At 43.7% G+C, this 24216-nt stretch overlaps 1 protein-coding gene across 4 annotated transcripts in view; it reads right to left on the bottom strand.

The window, feature by feature from the left end:
• cep170bb (centrosomal protein 170Bb) overlaps window positions 1–24216 on the bottom strand; it is a 28276-nt gene that overhangs the window by 1279 nt on the left and 2781 nt on the right. Inside the window, exons 2-18 of one of the 4 annotated variants that reach the window (XM_044376331.1) lie at window positions 23980–24117; window positions 22913–23002; window positions 22517–22595; window positions 19639–19697; window positions 15683–15794; window positions 14932–15033; window positions 13860–14381; window positions 11933–13038; window positions 11070–11237; window positions 10758–10875; window positions 8268–9998; window positions 6539–6773; window positions 6275–6431; window positions 2398–2535; window positions 889–977; window positions 321–414; window positions 174–225 (exon numbers count right to left, since the gene is read on the bottom strand). In XM_044376331.1, the coding sequence (XP_044232266.1) occupies window positions 174–225; window positions 321–414; window positions 889–977; window positions 2398–2535; window positions 6275–6431; window positions 6539–6773; window positions 8268–9998; window positions 10758–10875; window positions 11070–11237; window positions 11933–13038; window positions 13860–14381; window positions 14932–15033; window positions 15683–15794; window positions 19639–19697; window positions 22517–22595; window positions 22913–23002; window positions 23980–24084 (4957 nt within the window). In that variant the 5' untranslated portion in view covers window positions 24085–24117. Of the gene's footprint in view, window positions 1–173; window positions 226–320; window positions 415–888; window positions 978–2397; window positions 2536–5563; window positions 5725–6274; window positions 6432–6538; window positions 6774–8267; window positions 9999–10757; window positions 10876–11069; window positions 11238–11932; window positions 13039–13859; window positions 14382–14931; window positions 15034–15682; window positions 15795–16336; window positions 16390–19638; window positions 19698–22516; window positions 22596–22912; window positions 23003–23979; window positions 24118–24216 lie in introns of those variants that run through there. The other 3 variants (XM_044376332.1, XM_044376333.1, XM_044376334.1) reach the window with 3 other exon arrangements.

Raw genomic sequence — 24216 nt, 5'->3', positions numbered from 1 at the left:
ATTTTACATTCTATATTGCAGCTAGGACAGTCAGGACAGTCCTGTAAAATACATTTTTTAATCTCCTTGAGGATCCTTCCTGGTCAAATAACTTCAAATGAAGAAAATAGATCTTCCCACAACTGTTCAGTAAACATACATGATGAAACATGTAAAAACAAAACTATATTTACCTTCCAGCTGCCTCTGGACTCTTCTCAGCTCTTTTAAAATGGAGGTAATTTCCTGCAACATGAAACAGAAAAAGAGGGACGGTTCCAGCTGTGCTCACATCAAATCCTGAGATTTCTATAAAATAATTAATGAGTTTTCAGAAGAACCTTGTTGGAGGTTTTCAGGATAGGGACTTCATTCTCAGCGTTTATCTTCGCCTCGATCTCCTCCCAGACCTCCGCCTTGTTCTGGAACAGAACCCTGAGAACCGACAAACATACTGCAGGTTTAGTGTGAACGCAAAATGAAACCAGACAAAGCGTCTTCATGATGTCAAAACTACTGTCCCAACACAATAAGAACCTCTGTTTTACAGAACCCAAAGCTCACACAGACCTGAACCCAACATAAACCAGACAGCAACTAGACCTGAACCCAAACAGACCCAAAGAAAATATGATGGATCTGAACTCTAAGCGATCCCACAAACATTAATGATACAGAATGAATTAAGTGGCTATAACTCACTGGCCATGAGTCTGATGAACTTGGCATCATTTACTGCTGTCCATAGAACTAATATTCCCCAGACTGGATGAGGATCTTGTCCAATTTGATCAGGTCAGGTGATTGGGTTGTTGTGGGTTCAGGTCTGAACCACAGAGCTGCAGTAAATGTAAATGTAGAGACCGAATGTGCTGCTACAGCTACAACTGTAATCAGCAGCTTCCTTACTTCATTTTGTCGGCCAGCTGCTCTGTGTTCTCCCGGATGGCCTGTGACAGCTGGGACACTGGATTCAGCATCAGGTTGTCAAGGATCACCTGAAAGAGGTCATTCAGAGTCTAAGAAGAACTCAAGCAGGAAGCTCAAAGCAGAACATGAACAGCAGCTTACATCCTGTTTTCCCAGCACACCAAAACTAACTGCAGCAGTTGCAGTCATATTAAGTTTCATTGTGAACTGTTGAATTTAGGCTACATTCACACTGCAGGCTCAGGTCTGAATTTGTTTGTTTGTTCGTTTGCCTCACCTGGGTCTTGGTCTAAAGACGGTGATGCTCCCACTTTGGTCCTCAAATAGATATTTCAAAAACTAATGACCTTTACTCTGGCGCCACCCGCAGGATAAACTTTACATGTTTAGCTCCACCATCGGTAAAGTTCTAAGAAATGATCAATCATCTGGATGTTGTTTGTTCATATTGTGGCTGTTATGAACTCTGCAGACTCCAGAGGGCGCTAGCAGGACTTTAACCTGTTGTTGCATAATCACACCTGAAGGTGGCACATCCAAGTTCATCCACGTGTCTGTTCAAAACAGGAGGAGCTACAAACTTGATGTAGTCTCTGTGGGGCTCGTTGGCAAAATACTGTACAAACCTGTAAAAAGCTCACTGGGCACATTAGCCGGAGGCAAACACAACACCAAGCTAGTTGGCTAAATGCTAGTTAGGAAAATTACCTGGAAAATAAGTTAACGCAGTCAAGAGACATATTTGTACAATCCACTCTAATCAGGTATAATTAGATATTAATTAGATTACTGATTAGATTACCTATTTAGACGATATTGTTTTATCAAATATGTGTGTGTGTGTGTGTGTGTGTGTGTGTGTGTGTGCGTGTACAGACGGGTGACAAATTAAAAACCAGTACAGGTCTGAATGCTTGACCTCTACAGTGAGGGGATCTGAAATGGAAGAATGATGTTCCTCATCCTTGTTATTAATCCTACAGTGTCTGAACATCATTGTTCATAAAGATCTTCCTCATGTGGTGTTGTGATGATGATGATGCTGGGTGGAGATCTGGTGGCTGTGAAGGTCATAACATGTGATTCATCCTGGAAGAGACCACTATTATATTATACTATTATACTATTAGTAATTAGTATGAAAATGTTAAAATTCTAATTCTTAAAATATTTTGGCATTAAATTTATGAAACACTTGCTGTTTCCAGATTCACATACTTGAAGAGTTCACTTTTCATTAGAAAGTTTAGAAATACTTTGAGTTTTGTGGCTGTTGTTCAAACTATATTTTACATTTTCAAGCCTTTTTTTGAAGTTGTTTGCATTTCTCGTTTTTCAGGCCTACATTATTTTCATCCAGATCTAAATTTAAGAGAAAAACTGTTCATATTGATCAGAAACATCTTGAGTCACATTAAAAAGTAAAACTCAAGATTTGTGACACTGAGCTGCAGTGTGAACGTAGCCTCAGTGGGATTAGACAGTGACCTCTTCGCGGTTCCACGGACGGCGTTGCCTAGAACCGGGCTCCGGCTCATTCATGTTTGCGTCCAGGTCCGAGACGGCAGCAGAACCTGGCGGAACCTTCTGGTAGTTTAAACTGGCCTCAGGGATATGTTGGACCAGCTGGAAAGAGAATAGAGGGAGTCTGGCTCCGGTGATCCAACCTCTAAATATTCAAACCAGCGAGCAGCTGAACAGTGATGGCGGTGCTCCGTGAACGCATGCACCAAGTCAACATGCAGCTGCGATGGTGGGGGCAACAGTGTATGCAGTGAATTTTAGTACTGCTGGGATACAGAGCGTTATCAACAACAGGGAGACGTGGGGAGGTGCAGGAAGATCCTACTGGTCACCAGCTACAGCTCCACGAACTGTCCCAAAACCAGTAAAACCAGTTCATTAAAGGTGCACGACAATTGAAGTTTACTAATGAGAAAACTTCAGAGTGAGCACAAAACACATTTAAACAGGAATCAGGCTGAAAATCGACATCTGAGAGTGAACAGGGACCGATTTTTAAGACCAATTTTAGTTCAGTGCAACCTTGATAAGATTGAGTAGAGTAGAGGAGGTTAGGTCGGGCAGATTTGTGTAGATTATAGAAGGGTGAAGTGGGGTCAGGTAGCATAAAGTAGGGTTGGCACAGGTACAGAGGGGTACAGTTGGGTCCAATAGTAAACAGTATGGTAGGGTTAGGTCAGGTAAAGCAGCCAGAGTTGGGTCGGATTGTGTTGGTGGAGCAAAGTAGGGTAGGTTAGGGTCAGGTAGAATATAGCAGAGTAGAGCTGGATCGAGTAGAGTAGAGTAGAGTACAGTAGAGATGGATTAGGTAGAGTAAAGCAGGGTAGAGTTGGGTCAGTTACAGTATAGTAGAGCACGCTCAGGTGGAATAGATTAGGGTTGTGTTGGGTCAAGAGGAAAAGAGTAGAAATTAGAATTAAAATTAAATGATATTAAAATTGAAAATAGTCTATTTTAGCTAAAATTGTTACATAAGATAAAAATAGTAGTTCAATTTAAAATAAAAACATGCAAATAAAAAATGTCATCAGCCTTCCGATTTTCTTTGTCCCCACACGACCCCTGAGGTGATTACCGACAGCATCAGTTGCAGGTCGATTTACAGGAAACACTGCGACAATTACGAGCTCAAATCTTTAGGCTAGGCTCTAGGCCTATAGAGAAGATATTATGTTTGTCAAAATGAAACGTTGGTTATTACCGACCAAAGACAAAGTAGAGGAGCACAAAGAAGCACCGAAGCGTCGTGTGGGTAAGGAGAACATAAATCAGCAGTCAGACCAGCCTTGCTCCAAGTGTCGAAAGTATCGAGAGGAATATATCCAGTATGGATTCACGTGTCGTCGTAAACAAAGTACAACATCCCCAATGTGCACTAAGGTGCTTGCACGTGAAAACCTAAAGTTGGTAAAAATGCTATGACACTTGAAAAAAGCAAAAGTTGCAAGGCCAAAAAAAAGTCCTAACTAAACAAACAACAATCCCTGCTAAAGCTCAAAAGGCATCATATAAGGTGCCATATTTATTTACACAGGAAAAAATGCCACACGATCAGGGAAATCCTAATCAAACCTGCTGCTACAGCTATAAGTCCCGCTATGCATAGGCATAAACTGGCCCCTGAACTAGAATCAGTGTCACTGTCTAATAGGACCAGTGTGTCACCGACCTAAACCAGGACATCAAGTGTCAGCTGGTTAACAGAGTGAAGAAAAGGAAATACGCTTTATGTAAATTTAATGCATTGTATTAATAGCAAAACATTTGACCAAGAGCTTAAAAGTGTTCTTGAGACTGTAATAAAGATGGTCAACTACATAAAATCACATCCACTGAACACCAGGCTGTTTGCCACTCTGCAACAAACTGGGATCAGAGCATGAGGGCCTGCTGTTCCATCCAGAAGTCAGGTGGCCTTCATGAGGGAATGTCCTCAGCCGCCTGTATGAGCTGTGGGACGAGGTGAGTTTATTTCTGATGAAGCATGGGTCCCAGCTCGCTGACCACCTGACTGACCCTGACTGGTTAACAAGGCCAGCATATTTGTCTTGTATATTTGACAAACTGATTGGACTTAATATGTCATTGCAAGATGAAAACACGAACATCCTGTTGCTGAATGATAAAATCATTGATAAAATCTTTCATGAGGAAAGTCGCATATTTGACTGCGCAAGTTGAAATGGGTCTGACTGATATGTTTCCTTAGCTGGAAGAATTCATGGAGGAAAATGAACTGTGTGGGTGAGGAAGTCCATCACTACCCACCTTCAAGCCCTCCTGGAACACTTTAACGAGTATTTCCCAGAGGAAACAGCTCTGAAACAATATGACCGAATAAGTTCACCATTCACTGTAACAACCGCAAATCACCTGACATCTGACCTGGAGGACGCAGCGGAAGACAGCGTTTAATTCCAAGACACTGGCTGAGGTCTGGATTTCAGCCGAGAGGGAATACCCACAACTATCCAGGGCCGCAATGGATGTACTGACGCTGTTTGGCTCTACTTACATATGGATGTTAAACCCAAAGTGGACTTGCTGTGCTCCAAGCAGAGTGCCTAATGTTACTAGCCTATATTAAATTACTATATAAAATAATATTATGGTTGTTAGGCTGCTGTGTTCTTTTGTGTTGTCATTATGCCCGTGTTTGGATAGGAAGGGTTGCGAGTCTCTGGCACCGTTATTTTGGGGTTCAGGGGCTGAAAAATTTGGAGACCCCTGGAATACGGCAGAATTATGGCCAAATCATGCTTCCTGCGTTCCGCGTCCACGGATAGCTGTGGACTGTGGACGTGCACAAGGTTCCATTCATACTATGATCGGGGGTGTGAACAGGGTTGCAGCATGGGCAGCGAGGGTCCGCGCCCCTCTGCAAACATGGGCAGATGACGACATTTACATCACATGGACCCTCGCAGCCACACAGAAAGCATGATGGGCCTTTCGGCTGTTGGCTCTGGGAGAGTGAAGTCGGTAGAGTCGGGTGAGTTGGAGCAGATCTAGTTCAGGTGGAATAGATGAGGATTCCAGCCTGGATTTGTTTTGTGCTGACTCAGTAGCGTTGTTGATAATAATCTTCCATACAGGACCAACTGTCACTTATCAAGACAAATCTCAAAAGAATCAAATGTGTCACAGAACAATCCAACACTGGAGTGTTTGGATCAGTGATGGGAGGTGTGGGATGGTGGAGGAGGAGAACCAATCACAGGGCAGGAGGAGTGATGAGTCAGAGTTAGACACCTGAGATGGTCGAACCCCACGTAAGTATGGATATGGCCTCTGTGCAGCAGAACAGAGAAATGAATCATGAGAATCAAAAGCATGATGAAGGCTCCTGTCAATCAACCTGCAACCTGGAACTTCTACCAGCTCATTGTGGACGTTTCAAAACTCTGGGTGTCATATTTTATAAAAATAATGGGCAAAACTAAAAAAACACACTTTCCCTTCAAACTGGGAGCACACTGAGAGAATTCTGAATGAAGAGGTGACTTGGCATCAAACAGTTAAAGAAAGGATTCAGGATTATATTGAGATTTCTCCAGATCCCAAAATTAATTAAATTAAATATTAAACATGTTGTGGAATTGTGAAATAAATGAGAGATTTGAATCCTAAACATTTGACTGTCCTTCCTAACCTGACCTGTTTCTTATAGATCAGTTCAGACTGTCGTCCATCTTTAACATCATTGGTTATGAACAAATAACTGTTAAAATCCAGTTTATAAATCGTGTAATGTGTTCCCAGTTTAGATGTTGTGGTATGTGTGGTCAGTGTGGTAGTTGTGGTGCTGTGGGGGTGTTTGGTGGTTTGAAGCATGGCCCACCTCCTCCCGGGCAGAGATGGTGGAGGCTGGTGTGTTGGGCAGTGAGCTAGGTGAGGTGGTGGTGCCCATGCCGGAGCTCGGTGAGTCTCCGTCACCGGCCACATCATGGATTTCCTTCGCCAGGATGGCCAGATCTTTAGCCAAGTCTTGACTGAGCCTGCAGGGGAAACGCAAATAAAAGGTCAGCATGGAGGTTTGGGCACAACCTAAGAGACTCTTTGAATTAAAGGTACAGTATGTGTGAATATTTCACAGCTTTTTTACTTGGCGATCTCGGCGCTGTGCGTTGACCAGTTCTGGTAGGGGTCGACCTCGTTCTGGTCCTCGTCTTCCTCCGTCTCCAAGGAGACAGATTTGGAGCGAGTAGCAGCTGTCCGGTGGCGAGGCGTCTGGGCGGAGGGATGGGAGGAGCGTTTGGCTTTCTGATTACTGGTGCTTGTCTTATATTCTTCCTCAGAGGAAGAGGAGAAGTCTGAGCCCTTCTGCCTGTGACGGGAACCTGTAAATATTTAAAATTGTATTAATTTTACTGATCTGCACATAGAAGTTCAAGGAGTTTATGGATCAGATGAGGCATCTTGAGTCTTAATCTTCTGTACAAACAATAACACCTTGAGCTATAAAAGCTGCTTCATTGAAAAAAAGTAGAGCGAACTGTACGATGTAGAGAGTGCTGCTGTCAGAAAGCTTCAGACTCTGTCGCCGTGCAGATGATGACGCAGTTAAGTTAGAGGTTGATCTTTGTAGAACTTGCTGGATGAATTAAAAATTTACATTTGGATTTTGGACCAATTTGGGATAAAGTCAGCCACTATCATGCAGTGTTTTGTTCTGAATATGATACAACTGTGATGTCGCTGCTCTGAATGGAGGCGTCTCCATAGCAACGGTGACAGATGCTCATGACTGTTCAAGCATCTACAGAGAATTTCACTTGAGGAAGTCACAACGTCATAATATTGCTTTTCCTTTAGTTACAGCCAGGATATGGATTTATGCGCTGAAGCACAGTCACACCCTAATTCCAAACATGACTGAAGATGATGGAGACCGACGCTGTAAAGCTCTGTTTCTATGGTAACAGCAGCAAACTCCAGGGGCTCTACAGCAGTAACTCAATGGGGATGAAAATCTGATGTGATTCTGTTGACAGAAAAAGGTCAGACTTTCCCAGCAGAATGTTAAAACAAAGGCTGGTCTTACTAACATTAAATTCAGTGCATAAAAACTACGCTCTGTGTTCATTAGAGGGAATTACAATGAATTACAGTTCAAGAGGATTAGATTATTAAACCTGACTACTCTGGTCCTGATTGAAATGTGTCTGTAGCATCTAGTATCAAAAACTGTCAAGTACTGAAAGCTGTCATCAAATGTCTGGTCAGATTAATATTTTTATTTTTCGATCAGATAGTTCCTAATTCAAATCACAACTTTGTCAGTTTTATTTCTATTTGCCATCATTTTCCTTGTATATATTTCTGAAGATTGTTGTGTTGTGTGTGAACACACTGAGAGCCACTAAACCGTAGTCAAATTCCTTGTATGCATAAACAAAGTTCTTGTGAATAGATTAAATTAGACACTAGAGTTTCCCAATGATGCAACAATACATGTCAAGATGCTGCAAATGTGTGGTCTTACATAAAAATAATGCGTATGTGTATTTGCTGCCCTTAAGGTGTACCCAACCTGATACTGTTGGCATCAAGCTGACGACAAGATGGCAAGATTTGGTCATTTGAAAGCGGCATGGCTAAGTTAAAGACCAACAATAAGCTGGTCTAAACCAAGTCTTCATTTAAATACAGGAGTGTGTTCATGTTTGTTCGTAATTGATTTTGGGTTTGTTCAAAATCCTGCAGTGCTGTGCTGGATTAAAACTGACCAAAGCATTATGACATGCAGAGATATTAACAAATCATCTTGGAGAGAGGTGAATTAGAATAAACCTCTATTCCTGGTCCTCAATCTTCAAATAGCCAGGACTCACCAGTGCTGGGGTACTTGGCTCCACTGGACCGGGTACGGGTCAGTGGTTGCTTCCCTGGAGCTCCACCCCCTCTGCTAGCTGCCTGGCGGGCGTCACCCACCGATGTCTTCCTGGTGGTAACAACAGACTCAGAGTTCCGATTGGAGAAACCAGTCCGGCCCGTGGAGGACGTCTCGTTGTCACTGGGAGCCGTGAAAGAGCCAGTCCTCTTTCTTGGCAACGCCAAGATGTCCAGCCTGGAAAGCTTCTTCACCTCAGTGGCCATTTTGGGAGGTGTAGCGATATGGTCTGAATTTTGGGAGGCCCGGTCAGTCTCAGCACCTTCATTATCTGAGGCTTCGCCCAGGCGTGCTCGTCGGAGCATAGATGCCCTGGTTGGCCGTGGTGCTGACAGGCTATTGGAGCGTGTCAGAACCTGCTGAGATGCCGTCTTAGGCGTCTTTCCATTATCATCTTTTTGAAGAGGGGCGATGACTTTTTTGCTGCGGCTGGACGGACGGGAAATTTCATGGTCAGATGATGTTGTTTCAGTCCAGTGTGGAGCTGAACCCTGCTGGCCCTCAGACAGATCCAGGGAGCCACGGTTGCCTGCACTGCGACGCATCTGAAAGCGCTTTGCTGCCTCCGCCTTACTTGATGCATCGGAAGGCGCCTGGTTTCGGCGTTTCTCAGAGAGCCGCTCGCGGGCAGTCAGCTGACGTCCCTTCTCTTGGATTGACGGGCTGGAGGAGGACTTCTCCTTTTGGAGGCTGCTGATGGCTGGACGCTTTTTAGGAGCAGAGCTGACTGCAGCATTTTTACTACTCACCTGGCTCACGGTGCTTGCTGTGTCCACATCTGACTCACCAGAAAGGGAGTCATCCATGTGGCTGGAGGAGCCTCCTTTCTTTGAGCTACGACCAGAGCCAGAAGATGGAAACTTGGTATCCAGAGAGGACAGAGCTCCATCGGCCTCCTGAAGGAAGGATTGTGTGTCCTGGATGTTCTCCCTCCTCTGCTCCATGTCTCTGATGGATGGGTGGCTGGAGATGTGGGGAAGCTTCTTCATCTGGACGGTGTCACTGGGTCGGTCTTTGGTGAAGCTCTCTTGCCGGACAAAGGATGACATGCAGCTGTCTTTAGTGGGGACAGAATCCTTGTCCTGTGTTTGGAGGTTTGGAGCAGAGCTGTTGGGTTTGACACCTGTCCTCCTGGGTTCATGCCCGCTAAGGTGTCGGATCAGAACAGTAGTAGGGGGAGTTTTTGCTGGGGGTTCTCGTGTCCTTTCAGACGGCACCGGACTCCTGGCCTGATCAGGTTTGCCTGGACTGTCTTCAGAACCAATGTAGAAGGAGGTTGATTTTGTGGATGGAGACACTTTCTCCTGACCCTTGAACTGAGGACCAGAGCCCCCTAGAGAAGTAGCTCCAGTCCTGGCCTGATTCTTCTTTGCTTTCTCCAGAATGGGTCCATCATCTGAGCGGCTGGCGTCACTCAAACTGTCCGGGTCAACGTCATCCTGAACAGACAGGCGCTGGGTGGAGTCCTGTGGGCGGGGAGTACCAGAGGCTTTGTCCAGGTGTTCCTGACCTTGATGAGATTCATGGCGAATCAGGATACTGGGGGTGGCACTATCCAGCTTTTCTGGGGGCACCTGGGGCAGTAGCCTTCTTGTCCTGGAGCTGTGGCTGGACTCGGACTCAGAGTTGTCGTAGTTGTAACTTCCCATCGACCGGCTCATGAGGCGCAAATCTATAAAAACAATTTAAGTTACCTCAATCCTTCATATTAATGCCACAACCACATGGGGGTGAATATTATAGTTTGATGAGTAGAAACAACTTTTTCTACAATTTCCCACTTTCTTTTTGGTTCTTCCTCACTCTTTAAGGCCAATTCAGGCTTTCCATGTCTACATGGCCGTGAAGGCCCACACAACCCCTCTGTGGACGTCCACAAGCAGCCCAAAATTTGTGACCGCAAGGACTGTATGCTTTTGCAAATGCACAAACTGCATGTGCTAGAAAAGCAAACAGGACACTTGTCTTGTCTACTAAGTGTATGTACTGTATTCCTATTTTCATTAAAGTGCTGGTGAGACAATGAAATACGATCCAGTAAGTCCAGTTGGAGTAACAGATTATTGTGTTTAAAAGATGATCAGAAAAACACGGCACAGCAGTTTGTAACATTCATAGACTGGACTGAACAACTCTGGAAATTTATCAGGCTGCAACCCTGCTTACTAGTGCGCACATGTGGAACATGTCTGTGTCGCAGACCCCCGATTGTAGTATGTATGGAACCATGTGCACATCTGCAGTCCGCATGCAAGTTGGACAAGGAAAGCATGAACTGGCCTTAAGACTCAGATGAGGAGAGGACAATCAATTATCCAGGTAACATATCCGGATATACATCTCATATTACTGGAAGGTGGAAGTATGGAGGGTTGATATCCAGCCCTAAACACATCATATTTATGCTGTTCTGGCAGATTTTCAAAAGCACCTTCTAGGCATTCCCCTTGAGGTGGTGTGGAACCAGGTTCAGCATAGCTGTCCGCCAGACTGGCCCAACGGGAAACCCATTTAGGTCCTTCCAGACCTGCTGCATGAACAGGTGGAACCTGGAACACAGAACAATTTGATAAACAACATAAAAGGATGGTAATGAGGGACAAAAACAGTGCAGCAAGACTTGAGTAAAATATGCAACAGGAGAAACTGAAGGAACAACAACACTAGTCTGCATGCACTGGGATCAGAACATGCTGCAGAGGTGATTTTCCAGGTTCTGATTCAGTCTGGCATTGGTTATTACCTGTATGGGGCCTGTTGGGGGGCCGCTGATAGCAGCTGGGATAAAGCCATGCAACGGGTCCACAGTGCTAGGCAGGTTAGCTTGCTCATCCTTGCCATCATTTATTACAGGCCTATACACTCCTGTGTTCACACCACTGTACTCTGGAGAGTCGAGGACACCAAACACCTGTCAGAGCACAGGGCATGCATGAGGAGGGGGGCAGGACCACCACATCAGGAAGGAGCAAGAAGGACAAGAGGTTTCATGCATCCCCAAAGCAATTTAAAACACTGTCTATGTAAGCACACGTCTCACGCGAAAATAGTTCCAGTTCTCAGTTGTTGAACTTTGACAACTGAGAACATTGAACATTGAAAAGCAAGGACCCCCACCCTTTTCTGCACCGCGGACCATTTTTGTACTAACAAGACAGGCCGCTTTGGGGGAGTGGAGGAACTATTACCATGACCGTCATAAAGACTCAGCTGTAAGTTGGTCAAATGTTTGGATATAACACATTAGGTCTCTCAGTTTCCCTACAAAGAAACTCTCAAGTTTGTTTTTGTATTTTATGTGTTTGCTTGCTAGATGCAACATTAATAACAACACAGTACAAGCAGATTGAGTAGTGTCATGCCCACAGCTTCAACTGAGGTCTCACCATACTTGAGAATAAATCATCAATTTAACCAAGTGCTGTTTTACTTTTATTTGAGTAGTTTTCTATTCACCAACTTGAATAATTTTTCAATGAGTTGTTGCACTTGTCTCTATTTTTTCCATCATCAGCAAGAACCATGAATGCTGCTCCACAGAAGGAACTGTGCATCTTCAGTAGCTAAAAACACTGAGGATCTAACTTTTTGTCACTGTGAGTTCACCTGATCGATCATGTTGCGAGCCTCCTCCACCTCTTTGTCCTGCGACTCCGTCTCGATGGTGTAGGTCCCGGCATCACTCAGGCTGTCATCCTCCTCATTCCTCACCATTCTCGGAGAACCTCTGGGGTCTCCTCCGCGGACACCAAGGGCAAGCATGGGGGACATTAGAGGTCCTGAGGAATGGACCGGAGAGGCAGTCTGGCCAGCAGCATTGGTGGGGATAGAGGACTTTGACATTGGTTGAGGTTGTAAGGGGGAGGAAGGGTAGGAAACTGCAGAAGGAGCTGGAGGCTCTTGTGGGGAGGGAATTCTAGCATTTGGAGGCGACACCATCACCGGCGGCGCAGACATCGGTGGAGGAGATGTCTTGTCCCTTGTTGGGGAGGTGTCTTGTTGACCCGAATCTTTCAGGAATTCAGCAGCGAACTCCTGGGCGAGCTTAGACTTCTTCCCAACGCTGCCGAAGGGTCTGATGATGATGCCTGAAGAGGAGCGAGAGGAGGAGCCAGATGAGGCTGCTTCCCCCTCCGTCTTTTCCCTCTTCAGAGAACTTGACCTCTGGGGGCCACCGTGGCCCTGACCCTTCAGAGGAACTGTCACCTGCTGGGTGGGAGGGATATGGCCATGTACGGATGCCGGCCTCTCGCCGCCTTTCCGTCGCTCCAGCTTGGCCTTCAGGGCAGAGTAGGAGTCAGCGTGGGCGGGGTTGTGCGTGAAGGACTGCGAGCGCTTCTTGCGTGGGTGGTCATCGAAGAACTCAATGATGAAGGCCTGCTGGGTGAGGTGCTCAGGTGGCCCCTGCTTGGGTGATTCTGTAGTGGGGGACTGAGCCTGAGGAGGGCTCTGGGAAAGTGGCCGCTCTGGGGCCACTGGTGAGGCCGGGGCCGGTCTGGGCGGAGAGTACTGCAGTGGCTGGTGTAGCGTCTGCATTGGAGCAGGTGGCTGGCAGTGGATGGACTGCACTGATTGGACAGTTTGCTGCGATGACTCGGACTGCTCCGATTGGATAGAGTGTTGAGAGTGGACAGAGTGGTGGGATTTACTCCTCCTTCCTTTGAGTACCGGGTCCTCGGAGTCACTCTGGGTCCCATCCTCATGATGGTGACCTGACAACAAGAATAAAGACCTCCATTAATCAGCGTGTTTACTAAGAACATGAAGTGTTATTAGTCGTACTGATCCCACTGAGAATCAACAGTCCAGCCTGCAGCTCTGAGCAGCTTTCAGCTCTTTGTTTTGGTTTTCTGGTCATCTGGTTGAGTCCCTGAGGCTATAACTGGCCCCCACCTCCACCTCCACCTCCCTCCTTTATGAAGCCATAAGCAGCTGCTCAAAGACTGATCTGCACATGTCGAAGGCTGCAGAGCTGTGGACGGGTCAAAGGCAGTGGAAATTTCCCAGTGGGTATTAAACTTGGTGCTTAGACTCATGCAACATGTATTCTAAGGTGTTCCTGTTTAGTAGCTCAAAATATGGCAGGTGGGAATGAAAACGATTACAACTAGCCGCTGCGCCTGATTTCTGACCTCATTTCACTTTTCATACACAAAAATCTGGATAAAAGTTTAAAGTTCTGCTATCGTCAGTGTTCACTACAGTCACAGTATGAACAAACATCCTCATGATTTATCTGTTCTTAGAGTCTTGGAACTAAACATGTTTCTCCTGAGTGTGACGCTAGAGGACAGAATATCTAACAGGTTCATCCTCTGAGAGGCAGGAATCAGATCAGGACAATTGATCGAAGTCTGATCTTTAGGTTTAGAGCAAAACATTGGGATTCATCCGCTGACGATTTCATGGAAATCTGGCCAGCAAGTAATAAGATATGTTGCTAAGAACCAAAGTATAAATAGAGCTAAACACTGACTGTCATTATCCGTCTCTAAAAACACCTGAACGGCCCTTTAATGACACAGGTTCTGACCTTTGAGAGTCTTGATGTTCATGGCGAGGTCACTCTTGGTGCTGTAAACATCTTCACAAATCGGACGCCTCTTCATCATGCTGACATCACTGTGGACCAGCCAATCAGCCACCTTGCTCTCTGCTGACATCACCTCAGTGGGCGTGGCGGTGGGGATGGTGGCCTTGGTGGACGGAGTCTGTTGCTTCCTCTGGCGGGTGGAGAACTTGGTCACATGGTCTTTGATCTTGATCTTGCCGGGCATGCAGTCGTCAAACTCGATGGTGAAGGAGGCGTGGCTCTGAACGACGGGCGGGGTCGGGGTGGGAGGAGAGGGCGGGGCTGGGGCTGGGGGTGTGTCCGTGTCCTTAGTGGGGATCTCGTGGAGCTCCGCCCCCAAGGTTTTGGGCTGCTGGAAGTCCTTGGTGGGGATCTCGAAGTAGCTCGGTTCACGGTGGTACGAAGAGAAGATGGCCTTTGGCTGGGAGTCTGATAGAGATCCGGTAAAATCTGGATCCACAGACGAAGCGTCTTTCTGCATTTCTGATGAAAACAGAAACGTTACTGAAGACAAAAATAAGAATTTATTATAATATAGAGTGTACTCAGAATAATAAGTGTATCCCATGACAAATTGATAAATAAATATAGTCTCAGCGTTAGATAATAAAAAACACTCTGCTGCTCTTTTTATTGATTTAACGAAGGTTGACCCCTTTTCTTCTTTTCTTTCTTCTTTGGGTTTTTCTTCTCTGATCAGTCGCAGTGTGTCAAGATACGTAATATTCAGTCCTCTTTTATCCTCATTATAAAGGGAGTTCAAGGTTTAAGATCCATTACAGGAGATAGTTATGGGATACTTTACTTCATTTCTATATCAAAACACTGTCCTGCTGCTCTGTCATTATTATTGTGTGTATTTATTTATAAAGTTATTTCAAAACATCCATTTACAGAGGATTTCAATACATAAAATGATGATGATGATGAAATAGAGATGAATAAATAATGAACAAGAGACGCTTTACATTAAGAGGAAACAACAACAGAAACAGAATCTTTTATTCTACATCAGATGATAAAATATTTTTACCTGGATGAGTCTCATCGCTGGTCTGAACTTTATTCCCATAATCCTCCTCTCCCCACCAGGACGGCTGACCGTACAGAGGGGTGGGCCGACTCACCGGAGCCTCTGTCACAAACAGCACAATACACTTCAAACAGAGTATAATATAGTACAGTGTAGTAATATGTAAACCATTTGTTGGCTGTTTATTTCTTACATTCTGAATTGTTATAGTCAATAATAAACGTGGTACAACCTGCTCTGGCTGTGATGTAATCTACTGTGTTTGTAAATAAAGTTAGTTTGAATTGGAAAGAGAGAACGTCACATATTCACTTTATATCGTCATTATTCAGCTGATGAAGGACTAAATCTAAAATAAACAGGGATTTATTAGATGAATCTACTATGACTCACTAAAATAATAATTATTATATACTTAGACACAGTTTTGACATATTACACCATCATTTCTCTCATAATATTCTGTCTTTTATTGTTTAGTTCTGTTTTCCTGGCAGGACGAGAAGCTCGACACTGAAACTACAGCAGCAGTTAAATCAGCTGAACATCCATCATTTGGGTTCTAGTGCTTGCAGTATTATTTGCAGTATTATTTGCAGTATTTCGTACCCTGTGTCTTGGTACTGTGTTGTGGGGTTATTTGCAGTATTATTTGCAGTATTATTTGCAGTATTGCGTACCCTGTGTCTTGGTACTGTGTTGTGGGGTTATTTGCAGTATTATTTGCAGTATTATTTGCAGTATTGCGTACCCTGTGTCTTGGTACTGGGGCTTTTGTCGGGTCGTGTTCGCTCCTCCAGTTCGGCTCGTTTGCCCTCTGAAGCCTTCAGACTCATCTGCAGCTGACTGGTGTATTTCTCATGCTGGAACAGAAACATGATACTACTGATGTTACTGCGTGTAGCAGCAGGTTTACTTCCTGTTGTCCTCATTGTGATGGACAAACTGAAAGATCTTCAGTCACACACTCATCTGTGAAAGCTGTTTTCCACTGAGAGGTGTCTGTTTAGTTCAGTGAGAGCAGGTCTTAGATGTTTGTGTCTCCAGGTGTGATTCACCTGCAGGTGTCTTCAGGAACTCGTTGCTCCTGTTAATCTCACAGTGACTCTGTGTCTCTTTCATTAATTTGTTCTTCTGAGACGAACGAGAATCTGAGATGCAGAGAGTCCACAAACACTGAGGCCTACGTCTCCCATAATGCACCTGGACAGTGTCTTTCCTTTCTCTCTCTGCTCCCACTGTGTCCTGCTGTCACTCTCTAACACACACACACACACACACACACACACACACACACACACACACATACACTCACAAACACACTCACACACACACACACTCACACACACACACACACTCACACACACACACACACACACACACACACACACACAGACACACTGACCTTCAGTGCCTCCTCTGGGACTTTGTGTTGACTTTTCTCCAGAACATAAACATGAGAGTGTGAAGCAGCGGTTAAGAACCATATTAAAATCATACAATAGTGATACACTAGCACATTAACACACACTAACACACACACACACTAACACACACTAACACACTAACACACACTAACACACTAACACACACTAACACACACTGACACACACACACACTAACACACACTAACACACTAACACACACTAACACACTAACACACACTAACACACACTGACACACACTAACACACACTAACACACTAACACACACTAACACACACTGACACACACACACACTAACACACACTAACACACTAACACACACTAACACACTAACACACACTAACACACACTGACACACACTAACACACACTAGCACACACTGACACACACTAACACACACTAACACACACTGACACACACACACACTAACACACACTAACACACTAACACACACTAACACACACTGACACACTAACACACTAACACACACTAACACACACTGACACACTAACACACACTAACACACACTAGCACACACTAACACACACTAACACACACTAACACACTAACACACACTAACACACACTAACACACACTAACACACACTAGCACACACTAACACACACTAACACACACTGACACACTAACACACACTAACACACTAACACACACTAACACACACTAACACACTAACACACTAACACACTAACACACACTAACACACACTGACACACTAACACACACTGACACACTGACACACACTAACACACACTGACACACACTAACACACACTAACACACACTAACACAGACTAACACACTAACACACAAGGACACACTAACACACACTAATACACACTAACACACACTAACACACTAACACACACTAACACACACTAACACAGACTAACACACTAACACACACTAACACACACTGACACTCTAACACACACTAACACACACTAACACACACTAACACACACTAACACACACTAACACACTAACACACACTAACACACACTAACACACACTAACACACTAACACACACTGCCACACTAACACACTAACACACACTAACACACACTAACACACACTGACACACTGACACACTAACACACACTAACACACACTAACACACACTAACACACACTGACACACTAACACACTAACACACACTAACACACACTAACACACACTAACACACACTGACACGCTAACACACTAACACACACTAACACACACTAACACACTAACACACACTAACACACTAACACACACTAACACACACTAACACACTAACACACACTAACACACACTAACACACTAACACACACTAACACACACTAACACACACTAACACACACTAACACACTAACACACACTAACACACACTAACACACACTGACACGCTAACACACTAACACACACTAACACACACTAACACACTAACACACACTGACACTCTAACACACACTAACACACACTAACACACACTAACACACACTAACACACACTAACACACTAACACACACTAACACACTAACACACACTGCCACACTAACACACTAACACACACTAACACACACTAACACACACTGACACACTGACACACTAACACACACTAACACACACTAACACACACTGACACACTAACACACTAACACACACTAACACACACTAACACACACTAACACACACTGACACGCTAACACACTAACACACACTAACACACACTAACACACTAACACACACTAACACACTAACACACACTAACACACACTAACACACACTAACACACTAACACACACTAACACACACTAACACACACTAACACACTAACACACACTAACACACACTAACACACACTAACACACTAACACACACTAACACACACTAACACAGACTAACACACTAACACACACTAACACACACTGACACTCTAACACACACTAACACACACTAACACACACTAACACACACTAACACACACTAACACACTAACACACACTAACACACACTAACACACTAACACACACTAACACACTAACACACACTGCCACACTAACACACTAACACACACTAACACACACTAACACACACTGACACACTGACACACTAACACACACTAACACACACTAACACACACTGACACACTAACACACTAACACACACTAACACACACTAACACACACTAACACACACTGACACGCTAACACACTAACACACACTAACACACACTAACACACTAACACACACTAACACACTAACACACACTAACACACACTAACACACACTAACACACTAACACACACTAACACACACTAACACACACTAACACACTAACACACACTAACACACACTAACACACACTAACACACACTAACACACTAACACACACTAACACACACTAACACACACTGACACGCTAACACACTAACACACACTAACACACACTAACACACTAACACACACTGACACTCTAACACACACTAACACACACTAACACACACTAACACACACTAACACACACTAACACACTAACACACACTAACACACACTAACACACTAACACACACTAACACACTAACACACACTGCCACACTAACACACTAACACACACTAACACACACTAACACACACTGACACACTGACACACTAACACACACTAACACACACTAACACACACTGACACACTAACACACACTAACACACACTAACACACACTAACACACACTGACACGCTAACACACTAACACACACTAACACACACTAACACACTAACACACACTAACACACTAACACACACTAACACACACTAACACACACTAACACACTAACACACACTAACACACACTAACACACACTAACACACTAACACACACTAACACACACTAACACACACTAACACACTAACACACACTAACACACACTAACACACACTGACACGCTAACACACTAACACACACTAACACACACTAACACACTAACACACACTGACACACACTGACACACACTAACACACTAACACACACTGACACACACTAACACACACTAACACACACTAACACACACTAACACACACTGACACGCTAACACACTAACACACACTAACACACACTAACACACACTGACACACTAACACACACTGACACTAACACACACTAACACACACTGACACTAACACACACTAACACACACTGACACTAACACACACTAACACACACTGACACTAACACACACACACACACACAGACACACTGACCTTCAGTGCCTCCTCTGGGACTTTGTGTTGACTTTTCTCCAGAACATAAACATGAGAGTGTGAAGCAGCGGTTAAGAACCATATTAAAATCATACAATAGTGATACACTAGCACACTAACACACACTAACACACACACACACTAACACACACTAACACACTAACACACACTGACACACACTAACACACACTAACACACTAACACACACTAACACACACTGACACACACACACACTAACACACACTAACACACTAACACACACTAACACACTAACACACACTAACACACACTGACACACACTAACACACACTAACACACTAACACACACTAACACACACTGACACACACACACACACTAACACACACTAACACACTAACACACACTAACACACTAACACACACTAACACACACTGACACACACTAACACACACTAACACACTAACACACACTAACACACACTGACACACACACACACTAACACACACTAACACACTAACACACACTAACACACACTGACACACTAACACACTAACACACACTAACACACACTGACACACTAACACACACTAACACACACTAGCACACACTAACACACACTAACACACACTAACACACACTAACACACTAACACACACTAACACACACTAACACACACTAACACACACTAGCACACACTAACACACACTAACACACACTGACACACTAACACACACTAACACACTAACACACACTAACACACACTAACACACTAACACACTAACACACTAACACACACTAACACACACTGACACACTAACACACACTGACACACTGACACACACTAACACACACTGACACACACTAACACACACTAACACACACTAACACAGACTAACACACTAACACACAAGGACACACTAACACACACTAATACACACTAACACACACTAACACACTAACACACACTAACACACACTAACACAGACTAACACACTAACACACACTAACACACACTGACACTCTAACACACACTAACACACACTAACACACACTAACACACACTAACACACACTAACACACTAACACACACTAACACACACTAACACACTAACACACACTAACACACTAACACACACTGCCACACTAACACACTAACACACACTAACACACACTGACACACTAACACACACTAACACACACTAACACACACTGACACACTAACACACACTAACACACACTAACACACACTAACACACACTGACACGCTAACACACTAACACACACTAACACACACTAACACACTAACACACACTAACACACACTGACACACACTAACACACTAACACACACTAACACACACTAACACACACTAACACACTAACACACACTAACACACACTAACACACACTGACACGCTAACACACTAACACACACTAACACACACTAACACACACTAACACACTAACACACACTGACACACACTAACACACACTAACACACTAACACACACTGACACACACTAACACACACTAACACACACTAACACACACTAACACACACTGACACGCTAACACACTAACACACACTAACACACACTAACACACACTGACACACTAACACACACTGACACTAACACACACTAACACACACTGACACTAACACACACTAACACACACTGACACTAACACACACTAACACACACTGACACTAACACACACCAACACACACTGACACTAACACACACTAACACACACTATCACACACTAACACACACTGACACACTAACACACACTGACACACTAACACACTAACACACACTAACACACACTAACACACACTAACACACACTGACACACTAACACACTAACACACTAACACACACTAACACACACTAACACACACTAACACACACTAACACAGACTAACACACTAACACACACTAACACACACTGACACTCTAACACACACTAACACACACTAACACACACTAACACACACTGACACACTAACACACACTAACACACACTAACACACACTAACACACTAACACACACTAACACACACTAACACACTAACACACACTAACACACACTAACACACTAACACACTAACACACACTAACACACACTAACACACACTGACACACTGACACACTAACACACACTAACACACACTAACACACACTGACACACTAACACACACTAACACACACTAACACACACTAACACACACTGACACGCTAACACACTAACACACACTAACACACACTAACACACTAACACACACTGACACACACTGACACACACTAACACACTAACACACACTAACACACACTAACACACACTAACACACACTAACACACACTAACACACTAACACACACTAACACACACTAACACACACTGACACGCTAACACACTAACACACACTAACACACACTAACACACACTAACACACTAACACACACTGACACACACTGACACACACTAACACACTAACACACACTGACACACACTAACACACACTAACACACACTAACACAAACTAACACACACTGACACGCTAACACACTAACACACACTAACACACACTAACACACACTGACACACTAACACACACTGACACTAACACACACTAACACACACTGACACTAACACACACTAACACACACTGACACTAACACACACCAACACACACTGACACTAACACACACTAACACACACTATCACACACTAACACACACTGACACACTAACACACACTGACACACTAACACACTAACACACACTAACACACACTAACACACACTAACACACTAACACACTAACACACACTAACACACACTAACACACACTAACACACACTAACAGCCATCGATGATGCTGCTGACTGAAGGATATCGTATCCGAAGCGGATGATGTCGGACAGTTTGAGGGTGATGTAGGTCTGATCAGGAATCCTCAGATCGTTCACAAACGTCTGCAGGAAACAAAAAGACATAAAACAAATTCAGTGAAATTAATTTTACATTTTTTCTGCTGTTTGAATCTTGTGCTCTGTGGAGCCTCAGAGACACAACAAACACTAAACAGGATGTTGTTGTTGTTGTTTCATAGTTGTTGATGTTTTCTGCTTTCAGCTGAATCATCTGGAAGATTTTCTGTGTCAAAGAAACTAAAAACTTGAGATGAAATGTGTAAAGCTGAAATCCCACAGCAGGTTTTTCTTTGTTTGTTTCCTGTGTTGTTGTGTTGTTTACATGTTTTTGTTTATGGTTGTGCAGTTTGGTGTCTCACCCCGTTCAGGCTGCCCAGGTCTTTCACCAGGTGTTCATCAGTAGTCGGGTTGTAGTTGATGACGGCGTGTTGTTTGTCTACGCTGCGAGACTGAGAGAAGAACGTTTACAGACCAGCAGTCAGCAGAACAAACACAGACTGAACTACAAATTCAACTTCACATCTCAAGTAAACTTTTAGTTACACCTTGAGGTGGACAGGCAGTCCACGCCTTTACTTGAAGAGTTTACCAACTTTTATGTAAACATCACGGCTCTTGTCAATCAGATGTAATTGTCTTTTTAATTACTTTCAACAATAACGAGCCCACAGAAACACATTTTTACCGTTTATTTGTTTGTTATCAATCATTTATAGATGCCAAAACATTATTTCACAATGTCTTTACAGTGATTAGGTTGAACCGTGTTACAGCTGCTCAGTGACTGACTGAACACACCGTCATACTTCTGCTTCTGATCTATCTGATTGATCACTTTTATTCAGTTTGTATCAGCTGTGTGATTTGTCACTTAATACGCTGACGACAGTCTGCTTTGTGTCTTTAAACTTTCTGGAACTAAACACTGATAAAGACTAAAGTTCTGATCATATTTTATTCATGTTGTCTTTGGTCCAAACATCAACTTTAATCATTAAGAATTTTGTTATTTACAAATCAGAAATATCACAAAAGTTCCCTTAAAACTGAGTTTAACAACTAAAGAAAGCTGGAAACAAAATGAACTCTGTGATTCAGGCTGAAGACGAAGTTTATCTCCAGATTCAGATCAGCTGACGGGTTAAAACATTTAAAACCATCTGCACTACATTTTATTTTATTTCTGAATGTTTGATTGTTCCCTGAAACTCTTTCTGTATTTTCTGTGAAGCAGCTTGAACATCAGAATGAATATAAATATAACTTTCAACTTCTTTATAAATGTTTTATTCAACCGTTATCTGCTTCTCTGCATCACCAGCTTCAGTCACTTTAATGCTGAGCTGAATCATCTGTATCATATGATCAATAACGTGATCAGAATCATAAACAGACAGATCAATAATCAGGCGATCAGTCGTCTCACCTGCAGCATCAGCTCACAGTCCTCTCGGCCGACAAAGATCATCTCTTTGGGGAGGCGATGCCGAGTGCCGGAGCTGCTCACCAGGAACCATGATGTCACACTCATCTTCACAGGCCTGCTGGGAAACCCCAGAGCATCCTGGGAAACGGAGGCCAGACAGGAAGAGAGAGAGAGAGAGAGAGAGAGAGAGGGATGAACGAGCTCCACGTCCTGTTTGTTTGTTTGTTAAGAAGAGGA

This window comes from Thunnus albacares, chromosome 16 (assembly GCF_914725855.1).
Source record: "Thunnus albacares chromosome 16, fThuAlb1.1, whole genome shotgun sequence".
NCBI classification, from domain to species: Eukaryota; Metazoa; Chordata; class Actinopteri; order Scombriformes; family Scombridae; genus Thunnus; species Thunnus albacares.
This window is presented reverse-complemented; position numbering and strand designations above follow the sequence as displayed.